We start from the raw sequence: 22,528 nt of genomic DNA, 5'->3' as shown, positions 1-22,528 counted from the left end.
ACCAGCCATCCTATACCAGGAGCATAATCTGGGCTTGGATTTAAAATGTGCCTGCCAAAACAAAAAAATATAATTTATTTTTAAAGTAGTTTCTTCACAGAACAAGTATTTGGCTTTGGTTTTAGATTGTTTTATTTTTGTTTATTTGTTTTTGCTCTTGGCCAACCAGTAAGTCTTCCTTCCTATTCATTTTCGTGTCTAATCCCCACTGATTCTGTGACCTCCCCAAACTTGTGCCCTGAATTCCTTTTTGCTTAAGTTAGCCAGCTTTTGGTTAGCTGGCTTTGGTTTAGCCAGCTTAGTCTCTCAATAAACAAAAATATTAACCATCGCACCTTGCCTTACCTCTTCTCCCTGTTCTAAATTTTCTAGTGATTAAGCATAGATTAGATAACAGTCATCCAAATATTATCTCCCAGATACATTTCCCAGGTCAGTAAGCTGAAATTAAAGAAATGGGGAGCAGGAGTTGATGCAAGAAGAGGCCACTCAGCAGCACAATATGGTGAGATGTTTCTATCAGGCATAGAAAGGTGAGAGGGCACATGTCCATCTACAGCACAGGATCCCTCCTACTTCAGAAATAAACGCTTTGGGACAGAGGACATTGGGACTAGGAAAAGGGGGTAAGAGCAGACGTCATTGGCAGGCAGTGACAGAACTGAAGTTACACATCTCCTTACATATACAGGGCCATTACATGCTTTTACAAACATTATCTCTGCTGCTCTTCACAGCAATGCTGGGGGCTGGGGAGGAAAGCAGAGCAGATACTGTGGTCTCCATTTTACTGTTAAAGACACCGAGCTTCAGAGATATGAGTTAAGTTTTCAAAGGGTCCACATCTGCTCTCCTTTCCTTTAAAGAAACCAAAGAGCCAGGCTAAGCATTGTGTTGGCAGAGAGGAACAAACAGTAAATGAGTGAAGAGTTGCAGACCTTTATTAACAGCTACTACTGAGGTTATACCACCTGCTAGGGGCTGAGTTGAGTCCCTTGTCTTTAAGATGAGGATAACATTTGGGGGCAGGAGAGAAGGATCAGGCAGCACAGCAGGTGCTTAATGAATGTTTAATGAATGGAGACAAGACGTGAGCTAGAATGGGCAACCTGAGAGAGGGCCTGAGTGCCCTACAAGGTGCTCTGATTCAGCACAACAGGTAAAGAGAAGACGCTGGCGAGGATTCCTGCAGAAACTCTGCATCAAATCTCCGTGGCTCATTGGTCAGTTGCAAAAACTTTTATACTCAGATTGCTTTTTCAATGACGTAGTCTGAAATGAGGAACATCCCGTCTTCAACAACACACTGTGGCAAATCCCAGGGGAAAATAGTTTTCTTAGGCCTTGGGGTTGCTCCTTTTCACATTTCTAATTGCGTTTTTGGGGAGACACCCAAGGTTTCTGAAGAACCGCGGTAGCTTGGAGGCGTGCAATCACCGTAAATTCAAGCCCAACAGAAAGGCGTCCCCGCCTCGGAGCCCGGGGCGGTCGCTGGCTCGGTGCAGCGTCGCCCAGCGGGCAGAGGCGGCGGGTGCGCTCGAGAGCCTCCCTCCTCCCGCAGCACTCGGCGCCCGCAAGCTGCCAGCTCCCAGGGCGGCCCGGGAACTCAGCCGGCGCTGGGAGGTGAGGCCGCGGCTGAGCGGGCGCCGCTATAGGCTGGAGGGGCGGCGGAGGCGGGGCGGAGCCGTCGTGATTGGCGGGGCCCCCAGCCGGAGGGGGCGGGGCCGCTATATCAGAGGAGTCCCTGTCGCGGCGCAGGCAGTCGGGCTGCTGGAGTGCGGCGCCGCCGCGGAGACCCGGACAGCCGGCTGGCGGGAGGGCGCGGCGGCCGCGGGACGCAGGCGGCGGTCTGCTGGGCGGCAGCCTCCCGGGGGCCACCCTCGCCGAGCCCGGAACTGGGTCTGATTGGTGGCGAGGCGGCAGCCCGGCGCACACCAAAGAGGAGGCGGCTGTGGAGGCAGCGGCGGCCCCAGCCATGCTGTGCTATGTGACGAGGCCGGACGCGGTGCTGATGGAGGTGGAGGTGGAAGCGAAAGCCAACGGCGAGGACTGCCTTAACCAGGTGAGGATGAAGGGCCAAGAGGGGACCTCACTGGTCCTCCAAGGCGGAGGGGCCTCGTGGCGACGCCAGGCGCCGGGGCGCACCGCTTGCCAGGGGCCGGGCGGAGCTGCGGAGGCGGCGGCGGGGGTGGGGGGAGCGCGGCGCGGGACAGAGTACCCCAGGCACCCGGCTCCTGCCCCCTCCACCCCGCGGCGTGGGGCGTACGGCCTCGATCCCGGCGCGTCGGCAGCGCATGGTGGGGGGCACCGAGGACGCATGCCGTGGCCGGCCATCCAGCCAGCCACCACCCCCACCCCTGCCCCCCCCAGTCCCCCAGTCCCCCAGCTCGGCACTTTCCCAGAAGAAGGCGGGCCAGCACACCTGCCGCAGGTGTGGGCATGATGCCGCCTGTTTGGTCCCCCGCGGGGCCTGGCAATGATACCTGCGTCTCAAGATGAGGTCTCAGGTCCCGGATTGCCTGGCAGACAAGCCGGGCGCTTGTGTCTTGCTGCTTCTCAAATGGACCGTTCACCTGCATCTCGGGATTTGCTGGGGATTCGAGGACCGTAGGCTTTGGTCGTACTCCGCAGTTGTCTTTAAGCACGCGGCGCTTCCTTAAGAGTGAGGAATGGTTCCAAGCAGTGGATACTGGTGTGGCAGAAAGCAGATTTGATCTCAAGTGAAACGCTGTGCCCCGAAACCTCCCAGACCTGAGATGTTTGGGAAACCTCTTGTAAAGCTTAGTGACACTTGTGGCGTGTTTCCTCATTTTTTTTTTTTCTTTTGAGTCCAGGTGGTTAAAATTGCCCAGATACTCAGCTGCCAAATCAGCTGTGTCTGTTCTGCTGGTGAAGGGAATTCTGATAATTGGAATAAGAAGGAAAATGGTCATTCTCAGCTTTTCTGAAAGGCTACTTTTGAGGACTCGTTATTCTTCACTGCCATTGGCCATATCATAGCTATTAAAGGAAGGACAAACCTCTCTACTTCACCTCGTGTGGCTTAGCACTGCTGGAGCCTAAGAACTTCGTTCTCCCAGTTTACAACAGCAATTGTAACACTGTTGAACTCTGTAAGAAGTGGTCAGGAATCTTAGACTCACACGAAGTCCTTAGGTTTGCTTTGACTACATGGACCATGTGCTCATCCATGCTGCATTCATTTTTGTTTTAGGTGTGCAGGCGGTTGGGCATTATAGAAGTTGATTATTTTGGACTGCAGTTTACGGGTAGCAAAGGTGAAAGTTTATGGCTAAATCTGAGAAACCGGATCTCCCAGCAGATGGATGGGCTAGCCCCTTACCGGCTTAAACTGAGAGTCAAGTTCTTCGTGGAGCCTCATCTCATCTTACAGGAGCAGACTCGGTAAAGTGATGCTAAAATAAACCAATGTCAAATAAACCTTTGGTTCTCTTAGAAAGGGTCATTGTGCCTTCCCCGAGATGTTCCCTTCACAGGCACATTTGTTTGATAGAGGGTGAATTGGGTGATAACTTAGACGTTTTCTGTGACACAGACCTTTTATTGAGGTGAAGAGGGAGCTATGTAGTTGGCCTGAGGTACATTTTCCAACTCTTCTTGTGGTTTTTCTTGCCTTTATACACAATCAGAGAACAGGGATGAATTCTTACAAACACGAGGTTAGTGCTGAGAGAGAGAGAGAGAGAGAGAGAGAGAGAGAGAGAGAGAGAGAGAGAGAATGAGAATGAATGAATGAGAAAGAATGAACCCAATTGACTTTCAGACAGTAGCATCTAATACCCCCAGGTAACCTCTGCCTCAGAGGTTACTACAGGTCATTGTAGACATTCTAACTGAAAACAGGAAACAGTTCCTCTTGGGTTACTTAAACTTGGTCAACTTCTTCAACCTAGTGTTAGATTACAATTTATAGTAAAGAGCTCTGTCCTACTTAATGCAGAATTGTTAAAGTTTTGAAGTTTTTTGAAAACTTAGTAAGGCAACTCTTTTAAGGCCAGTGTAACCCAACTTTGACCCAGACATGTTACACGTGATCGTTGAGTTTAGATTGTTTACTTCTAGGAAACCACCAGTAGTGGTAGACAGCTGGACCATGTGGTTTCCTCTCAAACTGAAAATGTTTTCTCCTCTGGACTTGACTGTAATACTTTTCTGAAGGATGAGCCAAACTGGGAACCAGTGTTTCATATTTATTGCTGATATGCAAGAGACCTAAATCTTATAGTGGCATGTCAAAAAAAGGAAAAGGAAAAAGAAAAACAACTAATTCTAAATATGGCAAACTTTGGTCTAAGTTCTAATGTTTTTTCATTACCCTTTGGCTTGGAAATTTGCCATGCACATGAAAAATGTGAGTGAGAAAACTCTGAGTAATGATGAATAAACAATATACCTTAAGAGTTTTTAACATGTCATATTTTTGTTTGTTTACCCAAGGACTGATAGAAACATATTTTGAAATACTATTCATTTGCATTTGAAATCTCTGTTTTGCCTTGTTATGGAGCTTTGAAGAGTGAGATAAATGTTTAATTTTGTTTCTGAAGTAACTGGTATATTGGAATTCTTAGTGTTCCTAAAAATGTCTTGCAAAATATTCAAGTGCTTGCATGTTTAAGGATGTTTTAGCTGGCTATGTGAATCAGAACGGTTGTGTGTGTGTGTGTGTGTGTGTGTTTACTTAAAGCTGGGTTGTGAAAACTTCTACATTTCACTTTAGTGTGATAACTATCAAGAAAGAAAAAAAAATATATAAAACACAATATTTTGCTATTTTCATTGTGTACTTTTATCATGATTTTGTAATCATTTCAAGGCCTCCATATACAAATCTATTTTGATGACACAGATTTATTTTTTAAATCTGCAGGAGCTTGGAGGAACAAATAGATAATTTAAACAATGACTATAGTTGTACATTATACATTTGTATAATGAATGCTTACAGACTTTAAATTTTACTATAAAATGATCTTTACCTGTGCTTTCTAATATTTGAATTAATAGCTATTATCAAATTATTTTATTCATGCAAGAAATAAACAGTTTGTGAATTAGACTTGGAATCAAATTTCCTATTTTATTGACTCAGTTGACTTTGATTCTTGAGATTCATGCCTAATATCCAAAGAATGTACCTACCTAGTTAGACTATGTCATTTTAATTGATTTTCGATCCTTTTGGAATCTTACGGAAAAACTAGAGGGCTGGTGCACAAAATTTATGCAAGAGTAGGGTCTCTAAGCCTTGCCAGCGATCAGGGCCTTCCTTCCCCAGCTGCCAGCTGGCAGCCGGGGCCTTCCTTTCATTCCGTGCTGCCCCCTGGAGGTCAGTGCAGGTCATAGCGAGTGATCGAACTCCCAGTCAAACTCCTGAGGGGACAATTTTCATATTAGGCTTTTATATATATATATATATAGATTAGTGTGATCTAGGCTTTTGACTTACTCTTAAACTGTTGGTGGCTCTGACTCAGTTGGTTGGGCATCGTCCTGTGCACTGAAGGGTTGCCAGTTCAGTTCTAGGTTGGGATACATACCCAGCTTGTGGGCTCAATGCCCGATCAATGTTTCAGTCTTACATCAATGTTTCCCTGTTTCCTTCTCCTTTCCTCTCTCTCTAAAAGTCAATTTTTAAAAATCTTTAATCTGGCCAGTGTGATTGAACCTTCACCTATGAACCAGGAGGTTATGGTTGGATTCCCGGTCAGGGCACATGCTCAGGTTTTAGGCTCCTTTTTAAATCTTTAAAAAGAATGTTGGTGCATTTTAGTTGTTTTTGTGGGGTTGTCTGAAACACAGAATATTAAGAAAATGCCATGTATAGTTTATATAGCATTCTGCCTTAATAACTAAAGTGATTTGTAATTAGCATTTGTACCTTTTAATTAGGACCAGAAGTTGTACTGGGTCCAGTTTAGTTACAATTAGCATTATTTTTATGTGCATCATACTGGAGAACAAAAATACTTATTTTTCCTAATGTTATGTTAGCAAGATAAAGCTGGTTGGTAAACTTTTCATTGTTTAATTATTCATTATAAAATATTCATATAAAATGACACAGAAAATGAAATAGATGTGTTTATGTAGTGAGTAAACAGTTTTAACAGTCCAGTTATGAGAGGTGATTGTGTACTATCTCCAAGTCAAGTCATCAGGGTACACTTAGTGTACTGAAAGTGTCTGGCCTGTTTATTAAGTGGTACTGAAATATCCTGGCTGAGTTGTCCTCAGTGGACAATTAAAGTAGTCTGCTCATAATAGAGCTGGCCTGACTGGGGGCCAGTTTATATATTTGCATTGGATTAGGGAGGCTGCTGTGAGTTTGACAGCCAGGAAAGCCTGTTTGTAATAGGAAGGTACTGGGGTCCAGGCAGAAGCCCTGCATTCTAGGTCCAGCTCTGCCACCAACTACCAATGTGTGCAGACTTCTAAAACTGAGACAGCTCTTTATCTCAGTTGAAAGCCTGGGACTAGGTTGTCTCTAAAACCTCTTCTAGCAATGGATTTGTTGGTTGGTTGGTTTTTGTTTTGTTTTGTTTTTGCTTCAGCTTCCTCTCTATATAATTTTCCCCAGTACATTTCTCTGAAAGCAGAAAAAAACCTATCAAGTGTCTGCTGCGGTTGATACATAGAGTTCATTGGTCTCTGATTTGGCCTAATTTTAGATTTGGTTCTTTACACAGATTAATATGTTTGCTCTTGAATCTGGAAAGTAACCAGAGAGTCTTGTTTAGACTCAGCTGGCACATTTCAGAGATGGAGACAGCAGGTATTTTCAGCAGATGTTTGCCATGCTTTGGATTCAAACTAAAAGTGAAACTAATGTATTCTGGAAGTAGGTTTGAAATAATAATCTTTGAAATTCTTGCCTTTCAAAGGCCCTTGAGTATTCATAGCAATTCAGACCAGATTTTGTCAACATTGTCAAAACCAGAGATTAGGGCAAGTGATGAGTGACTTGCCCCTGGTTACATCCATCTGCCTTCAGACAGCAGCTCAGTCACCACTCCTCAGGAAAACCATCTCCAGGCCCGTTCAGAAAACTAAACTCTCCCAAGACATTGTGTAACTTTCCTTTATAGCATTAAATGAGTGTATAATGCTGCATTTACTGATGTGACAATTTGTTTATTGTCAGCCACTCTAATAACCTAAATTCCACAAAACAGGGAGCTGATCCTCATTGTATCTCCAGAGTCTAGCAGGTGCCTAAATATTTGTTGGATCAAAGAATTCAGAACTTGGAAATAAATAAAAATCAGGTTAGCTTATACTGATGATAAATATTTTCTTATAGAAATTAAAATGTTTTGCCAGTTTGCTTCTATAAACTGAAAAGTTTGAGACTAAAAGAAATCTCACCATTAAAACATGTTTGTAGTGATTATTCTCTGTTAAGAATTTGCTGTGTTCAGCATTCTTTTGCTTCGTTCACCCCCTTCACCTCACCCTAGAGGCCATTTGTTTATTGTTTTCTTTGGGTGGTATTTTTTTTTATGCCCAAATATAAAATAGGCTCCAGGAAAGTACAAATAGTAAAAACACACTTGTGTGATATTGCCAAAGAAAGTATGAATTTGAATTCTAACTTCTCTGTTTTCCTTTTTGCTCAGAATACAGGAAGTCCGTGTTATTATATGTTTATTTTAGCCACAGAGCTCCCATCTGGGCACCTTCAGTCAGTCTCTTTATGAATTCCTGATACTTATATATATGAAGTCTCCAAAAAACATTGAGGAATCAGTGTTTATGAAATCCAACTGAACTTTTAATCTTGACCATATAATTTGTAAATAAAACTTGAAGGTTTAGATGGCACTTAGTGTCAGACTCAGGATGCACAGAGGTGCATAGCTCCAGGGGCACCAGGTGTATTTATCTTTAGTTGTATCCTACTGCAGCCAGGACCTGCCAGCACTCCCCACTAATCTAGATTGTTACAGAGATTGTAGTTAACACTGTTAGCTACAGGAGTGCCTGGGTTGTTTTTTGTCAAGGACAAACAACATGGTGAGTAATTGTGTTCTTAGAAATGCAGATTTTATGCTTCTACGTAATAGTATTCTTCTGGTGTGGGTTGTAATCACTTTTGAAGTTGGGAATGTCTTCCACCACCAGCACCACCTCTCCACCTCCATGTCTTTTAACTTCTTGGATCTCAAGGAGGAGCAAATTTATTAGTGATTCCCATTTTGCATTTTGGGTTTTGAGAAGGATTTCCTTAAGCCTGAATGGAGACCTGACTTTGTAATTATTTGGCTGTGACAGGTTTCTCAATTGCAAGCCTTCCATGAAGTGTAGGTTTGATGGTTCATTTTAGGTATAGCTAGTTATTCATTTGAATTCTGAATCTAGACTTTTCGCTAGTATTTTTTCCTCATTTCATTTCTTATGAAAATTTTAAAGCATACAGATAAGTTGAAGATTTTTACAGTTTACTTTACTTGCCTTTCTGCATTTTTATCCATTTATTGATCCCTCTACCTTCTATCACTCTTTCTGGTGCTTTTCAAAATAAATTGGGTGTAAGTACACTTCCCCCTAAATATTTCAGTATGCATACCATTAACCAGACCTCAATATTTGCCTACAATTCTTTTTTTTTCTTTTGATATAAAATTTACATATGATGAAATGTATAAATTCTAATTACACCATTTAATGGGTGTTTGACAAATGGATGTGCCTGTTTAATCCAAACCCTTATCAAGATTTAGAGTATTACCATCACTCCAGAAAGTTTCCTCATGCCCTTCTGCAGTCAGTTCCCACCATCTTTGCCCTCCCCCACCCACCCGGCTGTACAACCAAGGTGGTATGTTTTTCTAGCATTGATTCATTATGCCTGTTCTGCTTCATGTGTGGAATCATGCAGTGCGCACGCTGTTGTGTCTGCCTTTTTGTTACATCATAAATTTATGCGATCTATCACATTGTGTGTGTGTGTGTATATATACATATATGTGTATATATATGTATATATGTGTGTGTATTTATGTATATATATATATATATATATATATATATATATATATACACACACACACACACACATATATATGTTTGTTCCTGTTTATTTCTGGATAGTATTCCATGATATGAATGTACTATTGTTTGTTTATGCTCTTCTTGGTGAAGACTTGTTTTCTGGCTCTTATGAATAAAGCTGCTATAAACATCCAAGTACAAGTCTTTTGGGTAGACATGTGTTTTCATTGGACTAAATACCTAAGATTGAAATAGCTGTATCATAGAGGAGGCAGACGCTTAGTTGTATAAGTGACTGCCAGACCTCTTCCCAAAACGCTGTATGTACCATTCTGTGCTTCCATTGAGAATGTATGAGAGTCCAGTGCCTCCATATCCCTCCCAGCCTTCAGTGTCAATTTGTATGTTTCTCTCGGTAGTAAACACTTTTTCGTGTGCTTATTGGCCTTTTGTACATCTTCTTTTGTGAATTATCTATTGAAATCATTTACCCATTTTTGAGTTGTTGCCTTATTTATTATTTTTGTAAATATATTTTTATTGATTTCAGAGAGGAAGGGAGAGATAGAAACATCAGTGATGAGACAGAATAATTTATTGGCTGCCTCCTGCACACTCCAGACTGGGGATCAAGCCCACAACCCAGGCATGTGCCCTGACCAGGAATCTAACTTTGACCTCCTGGTTCATAAGTGGACACTCAACCACTGAGCCATGCTGGCTGGGCGCCTTTATTTTTGAGCTTTGCAAATTCTTTACATATACCAGATGCTTATCAGATATGTGTTTTGTATATACTATATTTTCTTTTATTGATGCCTTTTGATGAGTAGAGGTTTTCATTTTGGTAAAGTCTAATTTATCCATTTTTTTCTTTTTTAATTTTTGCTGATGGTCATGAGAAACCTTTGCCTACCCCATGTCATGAAGATACTCTCTGCTGTTTAATTTTTAAAGCATTATGGTTATTGCTTTTATGTTTAGGCCTATGATCCTTCTTGAAATGATTTTTGTTTCCCTAGAATTTAAGATACAAAACAAAAAACTCTTACAGCAGTTCTGTTTTGATTTGATGGTTTTAAAGTATAAGTTGGCAGTGTTTGGTTTAAAATAAACTGATGGTGGTTAAGTGACTCATTGGACTGAGGCAGGCATACTGGTGATCTCAGTGGGGGTCAAACTAGGGGAGGGACAAACCAACCATTAATAACAGATGGCCAGGGTCAGTCAGGTCTTTGGAGGCAAATTATTGGCACTAGAGGATTTTTAAAAATAGCTAGTTAGCCATTTGAAGGATGTTTTAGGTTAGTTACTTAAATTTTGAGTTTAATATTACAGAGATATAGTTATGTTATATTTGTGTCACAAAAAGCTCTTTAAAATGATATAACTGGAAAGATGCCTGGAGGGCAATAATTGAGAGTAGCCATCCGTGATGAACAGATAGACGACTCCCGACAGGTTTGCAGAAAGTTCTACTTTGATTTTTAGGTGATTTCCTTATAAGTCAAGCCAGTGTTTAGAGGAAGATTCTCTGGTTACAATTCATAAAAGATAAATGCCTTAATTCCTTAAAGCTACCGAAATAAATTAATTTTTAGAACAGAGGAAATTTGAAGTACTTTGAAACAAAAATATATATCAAGAATATGTGATTCTTTTATTTAATTAAAATTTGGTATATCCTTATATTCACTTCATTTTTAAATCTTCCATAATGCTACAGTAAGTAGGAATTCATTTGTACCCATGATGCAGAGATATAAGTTTTCCAGGATGTTTCACTTTGGCCCCCCAAATGTGATCCATGTATTGAAAATATCCATTTTCTTAGTAACTGGGTAAAACTTGATAGACCTTTCCTAAGACAAACAAGAGTTTTTTCCAAGCTTTCATTCTGTTTGTGATTCTAGGATGTAGCCTAAATTAAATTAGATATGTTAACCACTTTTGATCTTTAGGTAAAAAAGTAAAAATAATTCACTGCAGGCATGGCTTCTTTGACCACATCTGCTTGTTATTGATATTATTGATAACCTTTCACACAGTACAGAAAAACAGAGGTGGGAAATCCATGAGCCAGACAGTTACAGGCCCAATGGTTCGAGATAAAATAATAGGAGAACCGCCCCTAACTATTGAGCCATCACTGGGCTCGTTATTGGCAACGTGTCTCCGTGCTCTGCCATCCTCCCTCTTGGAACGAGCACATTAAATAGTCTGCTGATGGCTCGTCACAGCTGGTGACCTTTGCTGTCACTGCTCCATTGTGCAGTTCTCCTGGATAGCATAAGGTGGTCACCAAAAGCCAGAATGTGTTCCTTCACACTAAAAGGCTGTAAGTTTCATCTAAAGAGGAACAATCAGACTTGTTCACCCTGTAACCCCAGCGTAGGGCTTAGCACAGAGGGAATGCACAGCAAATATTTGTTGACTTGAAATGAAAGGTTGCTTTGTAGCCATGAAACTGAAAAAATGCAGGCAGGGCCCTGTCAGAAAGTTATGTCAACAGTAAGGAGAGTTCTGCCTACAGGGTAATGACTGCAGTCCAGCCTAGAATGTGGAGTATGTAGAAAAGGCCACTTGTCCTGCCCCCTTTTTTAATTCTGACCCACACGCCGGGAAAGGACCAGCATTACTCGTGGGCTGCTGCCCACCTGTTAATATTGTGTGTCTGCTGCTTCGCCTTTGGTCTTGGCATCTGTCTCTTCAGAAGTAGGCATGCATAGTTTGGAAAAAGAAATTGGACTGATTTTGAAACTCTTTCAAGCTATACTTTTTAATAAAGCAGAAATGAGTCTCTGACTTGATACTTGGTAAATACCTTAAAAGACACTTTCACATAGGCGGTAATTAAGTTGAAAGAGTTAGCTTGTGGTGATACCCTCACAACCTTTCAGCACATCATTCCTTCTTTAATATAAGCATATATTCAGATCTCGTTTCCTACTAACATGCTCCCTGATGAGTACAGAAACAGAGGTACATGAGCCAAGGTGAAGTTTACTGAATGTTGTCTAAAAGGCTTTCAGAGGGCTGACGTTGTGTTGTGACACTGACGTTTATGGGAATGTGAGGCCTCAGTCCTCAGAGAGCTGTTTTAAAGCAAGTTATTTTTGTGGTTATTTCTTTGCCCCAGTAAGGAACCCCCCTCAGTTTAGCAGTATGTCAGAAATACTTTAAAGACTAGCAGATGTTTGGGTTAATAAAAACCACACTTACCTTCTTTCGCTGCTAATACGCATTCTGACTGTGATTTCTTCATAGGGACTTTGAATAAAGGAAAAAGACTGTAGTATTTGGCAGAGTCTGATCATTTTAAACATTTCTTTGTCATTATAGAAGGCATGGAACATTAAATTTAAACCGTTCTTAAAGGGAGATTAATGGCTCTTGTCAACCTGACAAGACTCTCAGAAGAGCTCCTCCTTATATTTCTAGTCACACTTTCTTCTTCCTTTTCTCACATAGCTCATGTTGCCCCCTCTTGAGTAACCTTATAACCGTGGTTTTGAACTCTATATCCAGTAGTTTTCTTTCCTTCATTTCTTTCGTTTGTGACCTGTTTCTTTGTCTCCGCATTTTGGCTGCTTCCCTGTGTTGATAGAGTGGCTTTGTGTGCTAGGTGTCCTATAGGGCCCAGTGGCTCAGCCTCCCCAATTGTGCACTCCCTCTTGGTGCACTCCTTTGTGGGCTTTGTGCACAGTCTTGTTGTAGTTAAGCCTTGATTTTTGTAGGTTTCACTGGTAGGAATTGACCTCCAGGCCAATTGGCTGTGAGAATCAGCTGTGTCTACAGTAGGAGAACTTCTGTGCTGAAGACACCCTTATGGGGCAAGACTTGCTTCAGTGGGACATTGGTGCTCACTGAGTCTGCCCCCTGAGTGTGTCCCTTATGGGTCTAAGGAGTTGTAATCTGGATGGTCCCACTCTGACCACTGGGTACACTGGCTCTTGGATCTCTAAGGAGGTGCTAATTTAGCCTCTGCCTGAGGCTACCCAGCAGGAGCTAGGGAGAGATCTGCAGATTCCTCTTCTTTGTTTGGGGTTTGGAGGTTCCCAGATGAGGCCCAGCTGTGAAGCAATGCAAGCTGCTGTGGGGCCTTGGGCCTTCTTTTGGATGTTCTGGGTCTCTGACCCAGCTGCAGTTTGTTAGGTAATTTTAGATTGCAAAGGGCCAGGCCATTCATATGCAAAAGCCTCTGCACACAGCTTGGGTGGGGCGGGGTCTCAGGGAATCAACAGGGCAGAGCAAACAGCTATGGCTGATCCTCAGCCCTGCCCTAAGAGGCCCCAGGTCTCAGTGTCCCACGGTAATCGCTGCAAGCACCTCTGAGAGAAAGCCGCCACCCAATGCCAGACAGTCCAGTTTCCCCCCTGTATGAGTCTGGGTCCCCAGAGACTCGCCCGGAACTGGAGTTCAGAGTAGTGGGGAGCTTGTGTCTCCCTCCAGATTGAAAAAGACAACCGCATCCTCAGTTGCCAGCCCTTTCCGTGCGCCTCCGTACCTCTGCACTTTACTTCCACACCTCCTCTGAGTCTCAGTGTGCTTTTCTCTTTCCTTCTAGTTGTAGAATTTCCACTCAGCCAGCCTTCCTGTGGTTCTGGATTATGTCCGTTTTGTCTTTTAGTAGTAGTTTTGAAGTGGTTGTGCGAGGCAGCAATTTCAGGTGTTTACCTATGCCACCATCTTGGTTTCTCCTATATGCAGTTTTACTTGCACTTATGGAGCTCTCTGAGATTAGAGGCACTTAAGAAGTTAGAATATGTCAAATACCATAATAGGGGAAAAAATAGTTTGCGAGTGATAAAGATGAAAGGGTAGCTAAATGAGGGGAAAGAAAGAATGGCCTACAAGACAGAGGGAGCAGCAAGACCAGCCATAGGGGCAGGAACATGTTGGGTTTCCCAGGGAGAGGAAATGTCTCTTTCCCTGGGCAGAGTGGCTGGAGGGAATGACAGGAGAAATGGGTAGGAAAGTGGGGCAGGAGGGTAGAGAAGCCTGGGTCCATGCTGACAGGGTGCTCTTTTGGAAACAGTGGGACCCCTGGCAGAATTCTGAGCAGAGAAATGGCAAGTACATACCAGAGCAAGCAGCTTGGAAAGTGGATCAGCTCAGAGTCTAGAAGCGAGATCCGCTTAGAACAGCAGTTCGCAGTCGAACAACCTTTGGCGGTCGAACGACCCTTTCACAGGGGTCGCCTAAGACCATCCTGCATATCAGATATTTACATTACGATTCATAACAGTAGCAACATTACAGTTATGAAGCAGCAACGAAAATAATTTTATGGTTGGGTCACAATATGAGGGACTGTATTTAAAGGGCCAGAAGGTTGAGAACCACTGGCTTAGAGGACGTGTAAAGTCTCTGAAAGTATAAAGGTGCAAGTAGGGCAGGGGAGGTAAAAGTGAGAGGAATAGAGCTGGATTTAAAGAGTTTTCAGAAATAGCAAGTAGGTGGAAATAAGATTAATAGTCAAAAGTGAGTTTATTGGGAAAAATAGCAAATCAGACTGTGGCTTCCACTGGGAGAAAAAGCAGACTTGGGAGGGGAGACGGTGAGTTTGGTTTGAATGAGCTAAAATTGGGAGACTGGGAAGCATCCCAGTGGAGAAATCTACAGGCACCTGGACATTTCAATCTGATTCCTAGGAGAGAAGTTTAGGCTAAAAGTAGAGATGTGGGGGTCATTTCAAAAAAGGTGAGGATCTTAAGATACCGATTCCATATCAAGATAAAGTTTTTTCTTATTACAGTAATTTCTTTTTAAAAATTATAATGCGGAAACTTGAGGTGTAATAGTCTTTAGACTTATTTTACCTGGATACTCATGATGAAAAAAGTTTTTCAATGTAAGCATTTTAAGGGTGGCTTTTTAAATTGCTGTTTTCCATACTTAAAAGGGGTTGTGAAAATGCTAAGCAGGTTGAGTTTGATATGAAGTTCCCAGCATAACCTCATTCTTGCATTGCTTCGTAGGCATATCTTTTTCTTACACATCAAGGAGGCCCTCCTGGCCGGCCATCTCCAATGCTCCCCAGAGCAGGCAGTGGAGCTCAGTGCCCTCCTGGCCCAGACCAAGTTTGGAGACTACAACCAGAACACTGCCAAGTACAGCTACGAGGAGCTGTGTGCCAAGGAGCTCTCCAGTGCAGCCTTGAATAGGTGAGCCTGCATGCAGTTAAGGCTGGTGTTTATGCCCTTAGACCTAGCAAATGTATACGCATTTTCAGAAGAAAAGGAACCTATGGTATGTATAGATAATTTGTGAGGTTAAAGACTAGACAGCTGTCCAATTTAACCAGTTATTTTCAAAAGATTCTTAGCCTTTTGTTTGAGAAACCTATAAACACAGCACATAATTCTTATAATTTATTCACACAAATAAATGCCCTTATATAAAATGCTATATGACAGGAGTTTTAAAAAATCTCTGACCTTTTAAGATTGCAAGTTTTCTAAAATCAAAAGCCTGTCCTATAGGCTGGAATCCTCTTCATCCCAGTGAGGATTAAACCAGGAGACCTAACACAGGTGTCTTAGTTATTCCTCAGTAACAAGTTACCCCAAAACTTAGTAGCTTAAAACAACAACCATCGCCCAGTTCTGTGGGTCAGGAATCTGGTCCTGGATGGCTGGGTTCTCAGGCTCAGGATCCCTCATGAGGCTGCTGTTACGCTGTTGGTGGAGGAGGGAGGGATCCGCTTCCAGGCTGACTCAGGTGGCTTGTCAGCAGGCCTTGTTCCTTGCCACATGGGCCTCTTCACGGAGCCTCTTCATTATGTGGTAGCTGGCTTCACGCAGGACAAGCAACCCAAGCTAGAGCAAGAGAGAACACCAAGATGGAAGTCACAGTCTTCTTAAGACGTAACTAGAGGCCCAGTGCACGACATTTGTGCACAGGAAGGGGGGGGGGGGTAGGGGGTGGGGGGGTCGTTCTCCCACAGTCCAGGACCCTCAGGGGATGTCAGCCAGGCAGACATCCCCCAAGGGGTCCTTAGCGCTGCCTCAGAGTGGGAGAGGCTCCCGCCACTGCGCTCGCCAGCTGTGAGCCTGCTTCTGGCTGAGTGGCGCTCCCCCTGTGGGAGCGCACTGACCACCAGGGGGCAGATCCTGTGTTGAGCGTCTTCCCCCTGGTGGTCAGTGTGTGTCATAGCGACTGGTCATTCCACCGTTTGGTTGATTTGCATATTAGGGTTTTATTATATAGGATTTCAGAAGTGAGTGGCATCACATCACTGCCGTATTCTGTTCATTAGAGGCAAGTCATCAATTTAGCCCACACTAAGGCCGATGACATTTCCAAGGGGGAGAGCACCCATAGGTGGGGATCTTTAAAGACTAGATTAGAGGATGTCCACCACAATAGATCAAATAAATCCTGTCTTTTTTCAGTTGTAAACATCTAATCCATCCCTTATAATGCTATGTTTTAATGAAATTTACGAAGTAAATGTAGACAAATGCATAAGAAGTTCTTACATAGAAATTGCTTACATGTATTTTTGGAGATTTTTTCCTAATTCTTCCAATTCACCCTCATTCAGCATCCCCAGTAGTCTTTCTACTGAATATTTAATAGCCAAGATCTTGACTAGTGTCTTGAAAGTATTTTACAGTAAGTTGGCTAAATAAAAGAAACAGCAGTAATATATAGCTTTAAGTTACTGTGATTCACAAATGACAGTGTCAGTAGAATTCACTAATGAAAATGATAAACTTTTCTCTAAAGGCACTGCATAAGTTAATCTCTCTATGTACCTCTCTGCCTTTTTGGTGGCCTGCAGCATTGTTGCAAAGCATAAGGAGCTGGAGGGGACCAGCCAGGCCTCGGCTGAATACCAGGTCTTGCAGATCGTGTCGGCAATGGAAAACTACGGCATCGAATGGCACTCTGTGAGGGACAGCGAAGGGCAGAAGCTCCTCATTGGGGTTGGACCTGAAGGAATCTCAATTTGTAAAGATGACTTTACCCCAATTAATAGGTAATCCAAGTCTTGAATTCTTTAGACCTACATATATGTATACATTCGTAGCTCTGACCATGAAAATAGAAAATGGAGTGGGATTTACTGGACAGTTATCCTTTAGGAACAGAAGTGTTTCATTTTGTCACAAGCATTCATTTTATTCAGGCTTTGATAACTAATTTTTAAAATACTAACTCAAGTGTATTGATGTGACAGGCTGAATATTTTTTTCAAATAAGTCGCTCACTGCTATAAAAATCTCATTTTCATCTATACCAGTGGTTCTCAACCTTGGCTGCACATTAGAATCACCTGAGAATCTTTTTAAAATCCTGATTTCTGGGCCTCATCCTCCGGAAATTCTGTTTCTTTGTTATGGGGTGGGGCCACAACATTAGTAACAAAGAAACAGAATTTCCGGAGGATGGGGCCCAGAAATCAGGATTTTTAAAAGATTCCCAGGTGATTCTAATGTGCAGCCAAGGTTGAGAACCACTGATCTATACACACACGCACACATCCCCCCCCCCCCCCCCCCCCCGAAAAACAACACCAAAAAACAAATTTGCTCCACCACTTCTCTCCACTGACCCACAGTTGCCTTCCTAACTAGGAACCGGGTACTTGAATGAGCACCTGATTCTGTCACTGGGGCATGAGCACAGAGAATCCTGTGAAGGTACACGCGATGACAGATCTCTCCTACTGGGCTTGCTCACTCTTCTCTTCCTGTCTCCCAGGATAGCGTACCCTGTGGTGCAGATGGCCACCCAGTCGGGAAAGAACGTGTACTTGACGGTCACCAAGGAGTCTGGGAACAGCATCGTGCTCCTGTTTAAGATGATCAGCACCAGGGCTGCCAGCGGGCTCTACCGAGCAATCACGGAGACGCATGCTTTCTACAGGCACGTGCCGCAGTTAACCTCAGCTCACGCCCATCCTCAGCTCTGAGGTTTGCAGGTGGCAGTGAGGCTCCCTCAGTTTCTGGTGGTGTTGTGTCAGTAACCATGTACCAAATTTAAGAAATCAGCTGCTTTCGCCGAAACCGGTTTGGCTCGGTGGATAGAGCGTCGGCCTGCGGACTGAAAGGTCCCAGGTTCGATTCCGGTCAAGGGCATGTACCTGGGTTGCGGGCACATCCCCAGTAGGAGATGTGCAGGAGGCAGCTGATCGATGTTTCTCTCTCATCGATGTTTCTAACTCTCTATCTCTCTCCCTTCCTCTCTGTAAAAAAATCAATAAAATATATTTAAAAAAAAAAACAAAAAACAAAAAACAGCTGCTTTAGAACACTTCACTTCTCCTGTAGCAGAGGAGACCTTAGCAGCGTCGTCCAGCTTTTTGCACAGAAAGGGCATGTGTATCACTACAGACTCCCTTCCCCAGCTCACCTCTTCCTGCCTCCTCCCAGTACCTCCTTACAGCACTTTCCTCCCTCCCCCCCTCCCTACCCACCCCCACCCCACCCTCGTGGTGCTGCCTTTTGCCCTTTCCCAGCAGGATGACCTAAGTCCTCTCCTTGCTGGCAGAGCTGTGCTCCTGAATCCTCACTACATTATAAGGATTTTTAATAACAATTTTGATACCCTCATTTCAGAGGGTGATTTAAAGTAGAGTTTCACACAAATATTTGGAAAATTAGAGCTAAGAAATTTAATTGGCAGGCACCCTGAACTTTTTTTATGCTAAAATAGACATGTAAATTGTGGAACAGGATGGAAAATTTGTAGGAATTTTTAACATAAAACCAATACTTCAAAGAAAAATGTCCTTTTCCTTGCCACAAGCTGCTTTGTCTATCGCTCATGTCCTTGCAGGTGGAGGGGACATTCGCTGTCCCTGACGTTTATGGCTGCTTTATCCTTAACACTCATGAAACTGGAAGTATATACTTTAAAGCATGCAAGCAGGAATATTGAATGTCTGCTACACGAATATTCTGCATCACAGCAGTGTCTGATGGCCTGAATCTCAGGAATGGCAGGCTTGTCTGCGCTAAAGTGGCTGTTCAATCTTCCTGCAGGTGTGACACAGTGACCAGTGCCGTCATGATGCAGTACAGTCGAGACTTGAAGGGCCACTTGGCATCTCTGTTTCTGAATGAGAACATTAACCTCGGCAAGAAGTATGTCTTCGACATTAAAAGAACATCGAAGGAGGTGTATGACCATGCCAGGAGGGCTCTGTACAATGCTGGCGTGGTGGACCTGGTCCCCAGAAGTGAGCACAGCCCTCCCAGCTCGCCCCTGAAGGCCTCGGAGAGCAGCATGAACTGCAGCAGCTGTGAGGGCCTCAGCTGCCAGCAGACCCGGGTGCTGCAGGAGAAGCTGCGCAAGCTGAAGGAGGCCATGCTGTGCATGCTGTGCTGTGAGGAGGAGATCAACTCCGCTTTCTGCCCCTGCGGCCACACTGTGTGCTGTGAGGGCTGCGCAGCTCAGCTTCAGGTGAGGGGTCCGTCGGCCTGCTCTCCCCACAGCCTCACTCATCCCTCCAGTTCATAGTGAGCCACTGCTACCTGCCAGGTGCTGGCTGGGTGATATACAAAACAGAAATGTCCACCTGCACCTGGAAGGGGCTTTGTGTTCGGGGACTTGAAAGGCATTGCCCTTTTGAAACATTTTGGATTAGGGTACTATTTTCAGCTGTGTAATTACTCTAAGCCCTAGACTCTGTAAGTGCAGGAAGCAAAGCTCAGATTCACAAGGTGCTGCATCTAGTTGGTGCTGAGCTGAGGGCTGGAATCTGACCTCTTGAGGGCTGGTCCAGGGCTTCCCCTTCTGTATCACGCTGCCTCCCATTTGCTGACACTTGAGAGGATGGTCTTTACTTAAAATATTTGAGGAATAGTCGATTCTCAATTATCCATGGGTAGTTTACTTTGTGATTATTTATAACTGATTTATTCTTATTACTGCATTTGCCTCTAGGGACCCCTTGCAGTGGCTCTTACTTAGCAAGTCAAACTAATTTTAGTATTAATACAAAAAATAAAAGCAACTCATATATAGTATTGTTTTTCCGTTCTTGTACCTTACATTTCCTCTTAGGATAATTTCTTTTAATTTTTTTCATTTCTCAGAACTGGTTGCTAAATTTCACTATGGTTTTCTGTAAAACTAGTCCTAAATAACAGCTAGTCCTTCAGAAAGTGCTCTTTTCAGAGCTGTTTTGAGAGCTACCTGAGCCAACAGAATGCCTATGTCCTTGAGTAGATAGTGCTACTGTGACAAATTATTTCCCCGAGAGTGGTCCTGGATTTGTCTTTTTCTGCCCATGTGCCTAAGGCTCCCTTCCTGGCCTAGGAGGGGCCGTGCTTACTGAGAAGCCTGGGACTGGGAGCAGAGCCACACTCGCTGGCCAGGTGGCATCAAGCCAGTGACTGGCCTGCGTCAGCCAGCCAAGCCAGCACACAGTCTCTGGAAGAAACTCCTGCATCACTGCTGGGGGGGTGGGGGGAGGGCAACCTGCCCACGTGGGGACAGCAAGAAGCCTTTGGAAATCACTTGACTCATTGTGCCTTGCTTAGAGTTTGACGAAAAACCTCATCCATTTCCTTCAGTTTATCCTTTTTCATAATATTTGTTTTAATCCCCTGTAAAGTATAAACTTTCAAACTGGTTGGAAAACTAAGATCTCTGCCAGTTGAAAGCTAGAAACAATTGTGAGCGCAGCTTATTTAGGAAAGAGAACGTAATGGGTGCCACAGGTGAACACTGAAGACGCAGGTCGGAGGCATCCTAACAGGTACTGTTGGCTTCTCTTTTGTAGTCGTGTCCCGTCTGCAGGTCGCGGGTAGAACATGTTCAGCACGTCTATCTTCCAACCCACACCAGTCTCCTCAACCTCACCGTCATCTGATCTGCTGTGCGCTTCTCACACAGGCCATGCTCCCATGAGCTGTGCTGTTATGAACTAGGAGGATGATAGATTGTGGAGAAGATAAATACTCCAACACCCATCTGCCATGCAACGTTTTAAAAAAGGAAGAATAGAAAGAATACAACACTCCTCACCACCAAAACATGCCATCGGCAGCTCCAGTGGTGGGGACCAGGGAGAGTGCGAACGTGGACACATTCCTCGGACTTCCATTCTTTTTATGATCAAGTAAAGGAATAAGTGAAACCTCTGATGTCATTAGGTGGCAACATAGCCAAAAAGTGGGTACCTTTTAGGAAGTGATGTTGTAAGTCTCTTAGTGTATCCCAAGGTACGTTTCCTACCTGCAGCCAATTTGGTAAGAATTGGTTTTAAGAATTTACCTGGTTACTTTGGGGGGACATTTTTGTTTTGTTTTTTTTGGTATGGTCACAGAGCTCTGAACATTTTTAATAGGAAATTTTTTCTTAAAGACATAGTCATCGTTTTAATGTCATTTCTGTTTTTGTGACTTGTTCAAGAATGATTAGAAGGCAGACATTTAAAAATCAATCATCTGACTATTAAAAAGTTGACAACCAAGTTGTCAGATTTAAACCAGTCTGGCCAGTAGAAAACAGATAACTCGATGTGGGTGGCTTCCTGTCCCTTCCCCACCCCTCCTTACCCCCAAGCTTCCAAATATAAAATGCTACCAATTTGGCAAAAAGATTTCAGTGGAGGAATCAGCACTCCTTGGGCCTCTTGAGTTGGGGGAATGTTTTATTTTAAGATCGGAAAGAGAGCGTGTTCCTGGGAAAAGGGAGTGTTGCTCACTGAGAGGAACTTCGTAGAGTACAGACAAGGGTGTTCTTCCGTTCTCCCAAGCACTGTACCCCAGCTTTTCCCAGGGGTCACTTTTGCTTGAGCCATCAAGCCTTTCACAGCCTTATAATAGTATCTAGATATTGTATGCTTTTTTCTTTTGTAAGTGCTTAAGCATTAACTTGTGGTTGTCCCCTCTGTGGGTCTTAGAGGGGTTTCGGGTGTTCTGTTTCTATATTCTTAGTCATGTTTTCCACTCCCACTTGGGCATTTTGGACGTTGGTCAGCTTGTAGGTTCTCTAGAACGTCGGGAAACCTAGATGACCGTATTGGGTGCAATACTAGCTGAGTTAAAGCTAGAAAGCTACACTGTCACTTTACTGAGATTTCTGAGTATACTTTTCATATTGCCTTAATGTAGCAGTAATGTGTTTATGCATTTGTTTCTTTGCACAGACATTTTTGTCAGATATTAAAACTCTACTTTTTTATGGCACATATTAGCATATAAGCCTTTATTCCAAAAGGTATTTATTTTTTCACTTGTAAAAAAAAAAAATTAATGTTTCCACATAAAGAACTCTGTTATATCCTAAGAGGACTTCTGTCTTTTATATTCAGGATAATAAAGACTTTAAAGCAAATTCGGTGTTTGTATCATCACAGTTATTGTTATTTAAGCCAGTTTAATTTACTTAAAAGAGCATTGATAATATCATAGTTGGTATCTAATTTGGCCCTATATGGACAGTTTCTTTCAGTATTGGCCCTAATCGAAGAGAACATTCAGTTATTCACTCTTCTGTATTTTCTGATTATAGGATGCTGCTGCTGGTTAGTTGCCTAGTCAGGACAGGT

At 43.3% G+C, this 22,528-nt stretch overlaps 1 protein-coding gene across 1 annotated transcript; it reads left to right on the top strand.

Annotated features, from left to right (window-relative positions):
* The first annotated feature begins 1,747 nt into the window (after nt 1-1,747).
* On the top strand, nt 1,748-22,314 carry LOC118675208 (myosin regulatory light chain interacting protein). The gene is made up of 7 exons (XM_036347512.1): nt 1,748-2,062; nt 3,215-3,405; nt 14,997-15,182; nt 16,805-17,002; nt 17,728-17,892; nt 19,011-19,431; nt 20,756-22,314. The coding sequence occupies exons 1-7, from the start codon at nt 1,976-1,978 to the stop codon at nt 20,843-20,845; spliced, it is 1,338 nt and encodes a 445-aa protein (XP_036203405.1). The 5' UTR covers nt 1,748-1,975; the 3' UTR covers nt 20,846-22,314.
* The last annotated feature ends 214 nt before the right edge of the window (nt 22,315-22,528 follow it).

This window comes from Myotis myotis, unplaced genomic scaffold (genome assembly GCF_014108235.1).
Source record: "Myotis myotis isolate mMyoMyo1 unplaced genomic scaffold, mMyoMyo1.p scaffold_m19_p_2, whole genome shotgun sequence".
Taxonomy (NCBI): domain Eukaryota; kingdom Metazoa; phylum Chordata; class Mammalia; order Chiroptera; family Vespertilionidae; genus Myotis; species Myotis myotis.
Note: the sequence above shows the minus strand (reverse complement) of the source record. Positions and strands in the feature narration are given on the sequence as shown.

What these genes read in the sequence shown, in the direction of transcription:
- LOC118675208 (XM_036347512.1), top strand. Translation starts at nt 1,976, where the DNA reads ATGCTGTGCTATGTGACGAGGCCGGACGCGGTGCTGATGGAGGTGGAG. An exon ending in ATCTTACAGGAGCAGACTCG is followed by an intron (nt 3,406 to 14,996) that starts GTAAAGTGATGC and finishes ATTGCTTCGTAG; the next exon opens with GCATATCTTTTTCTTACACA. An exon ending in GAGACGCATGCTTTCTACAG is followed by an intron (nt 17,893 to 19,010) that starts GCACGTGCCGCA and finishes ATCTTCCTGCAG; the next exon opens with GTGTGACACAGTGACCAGTG.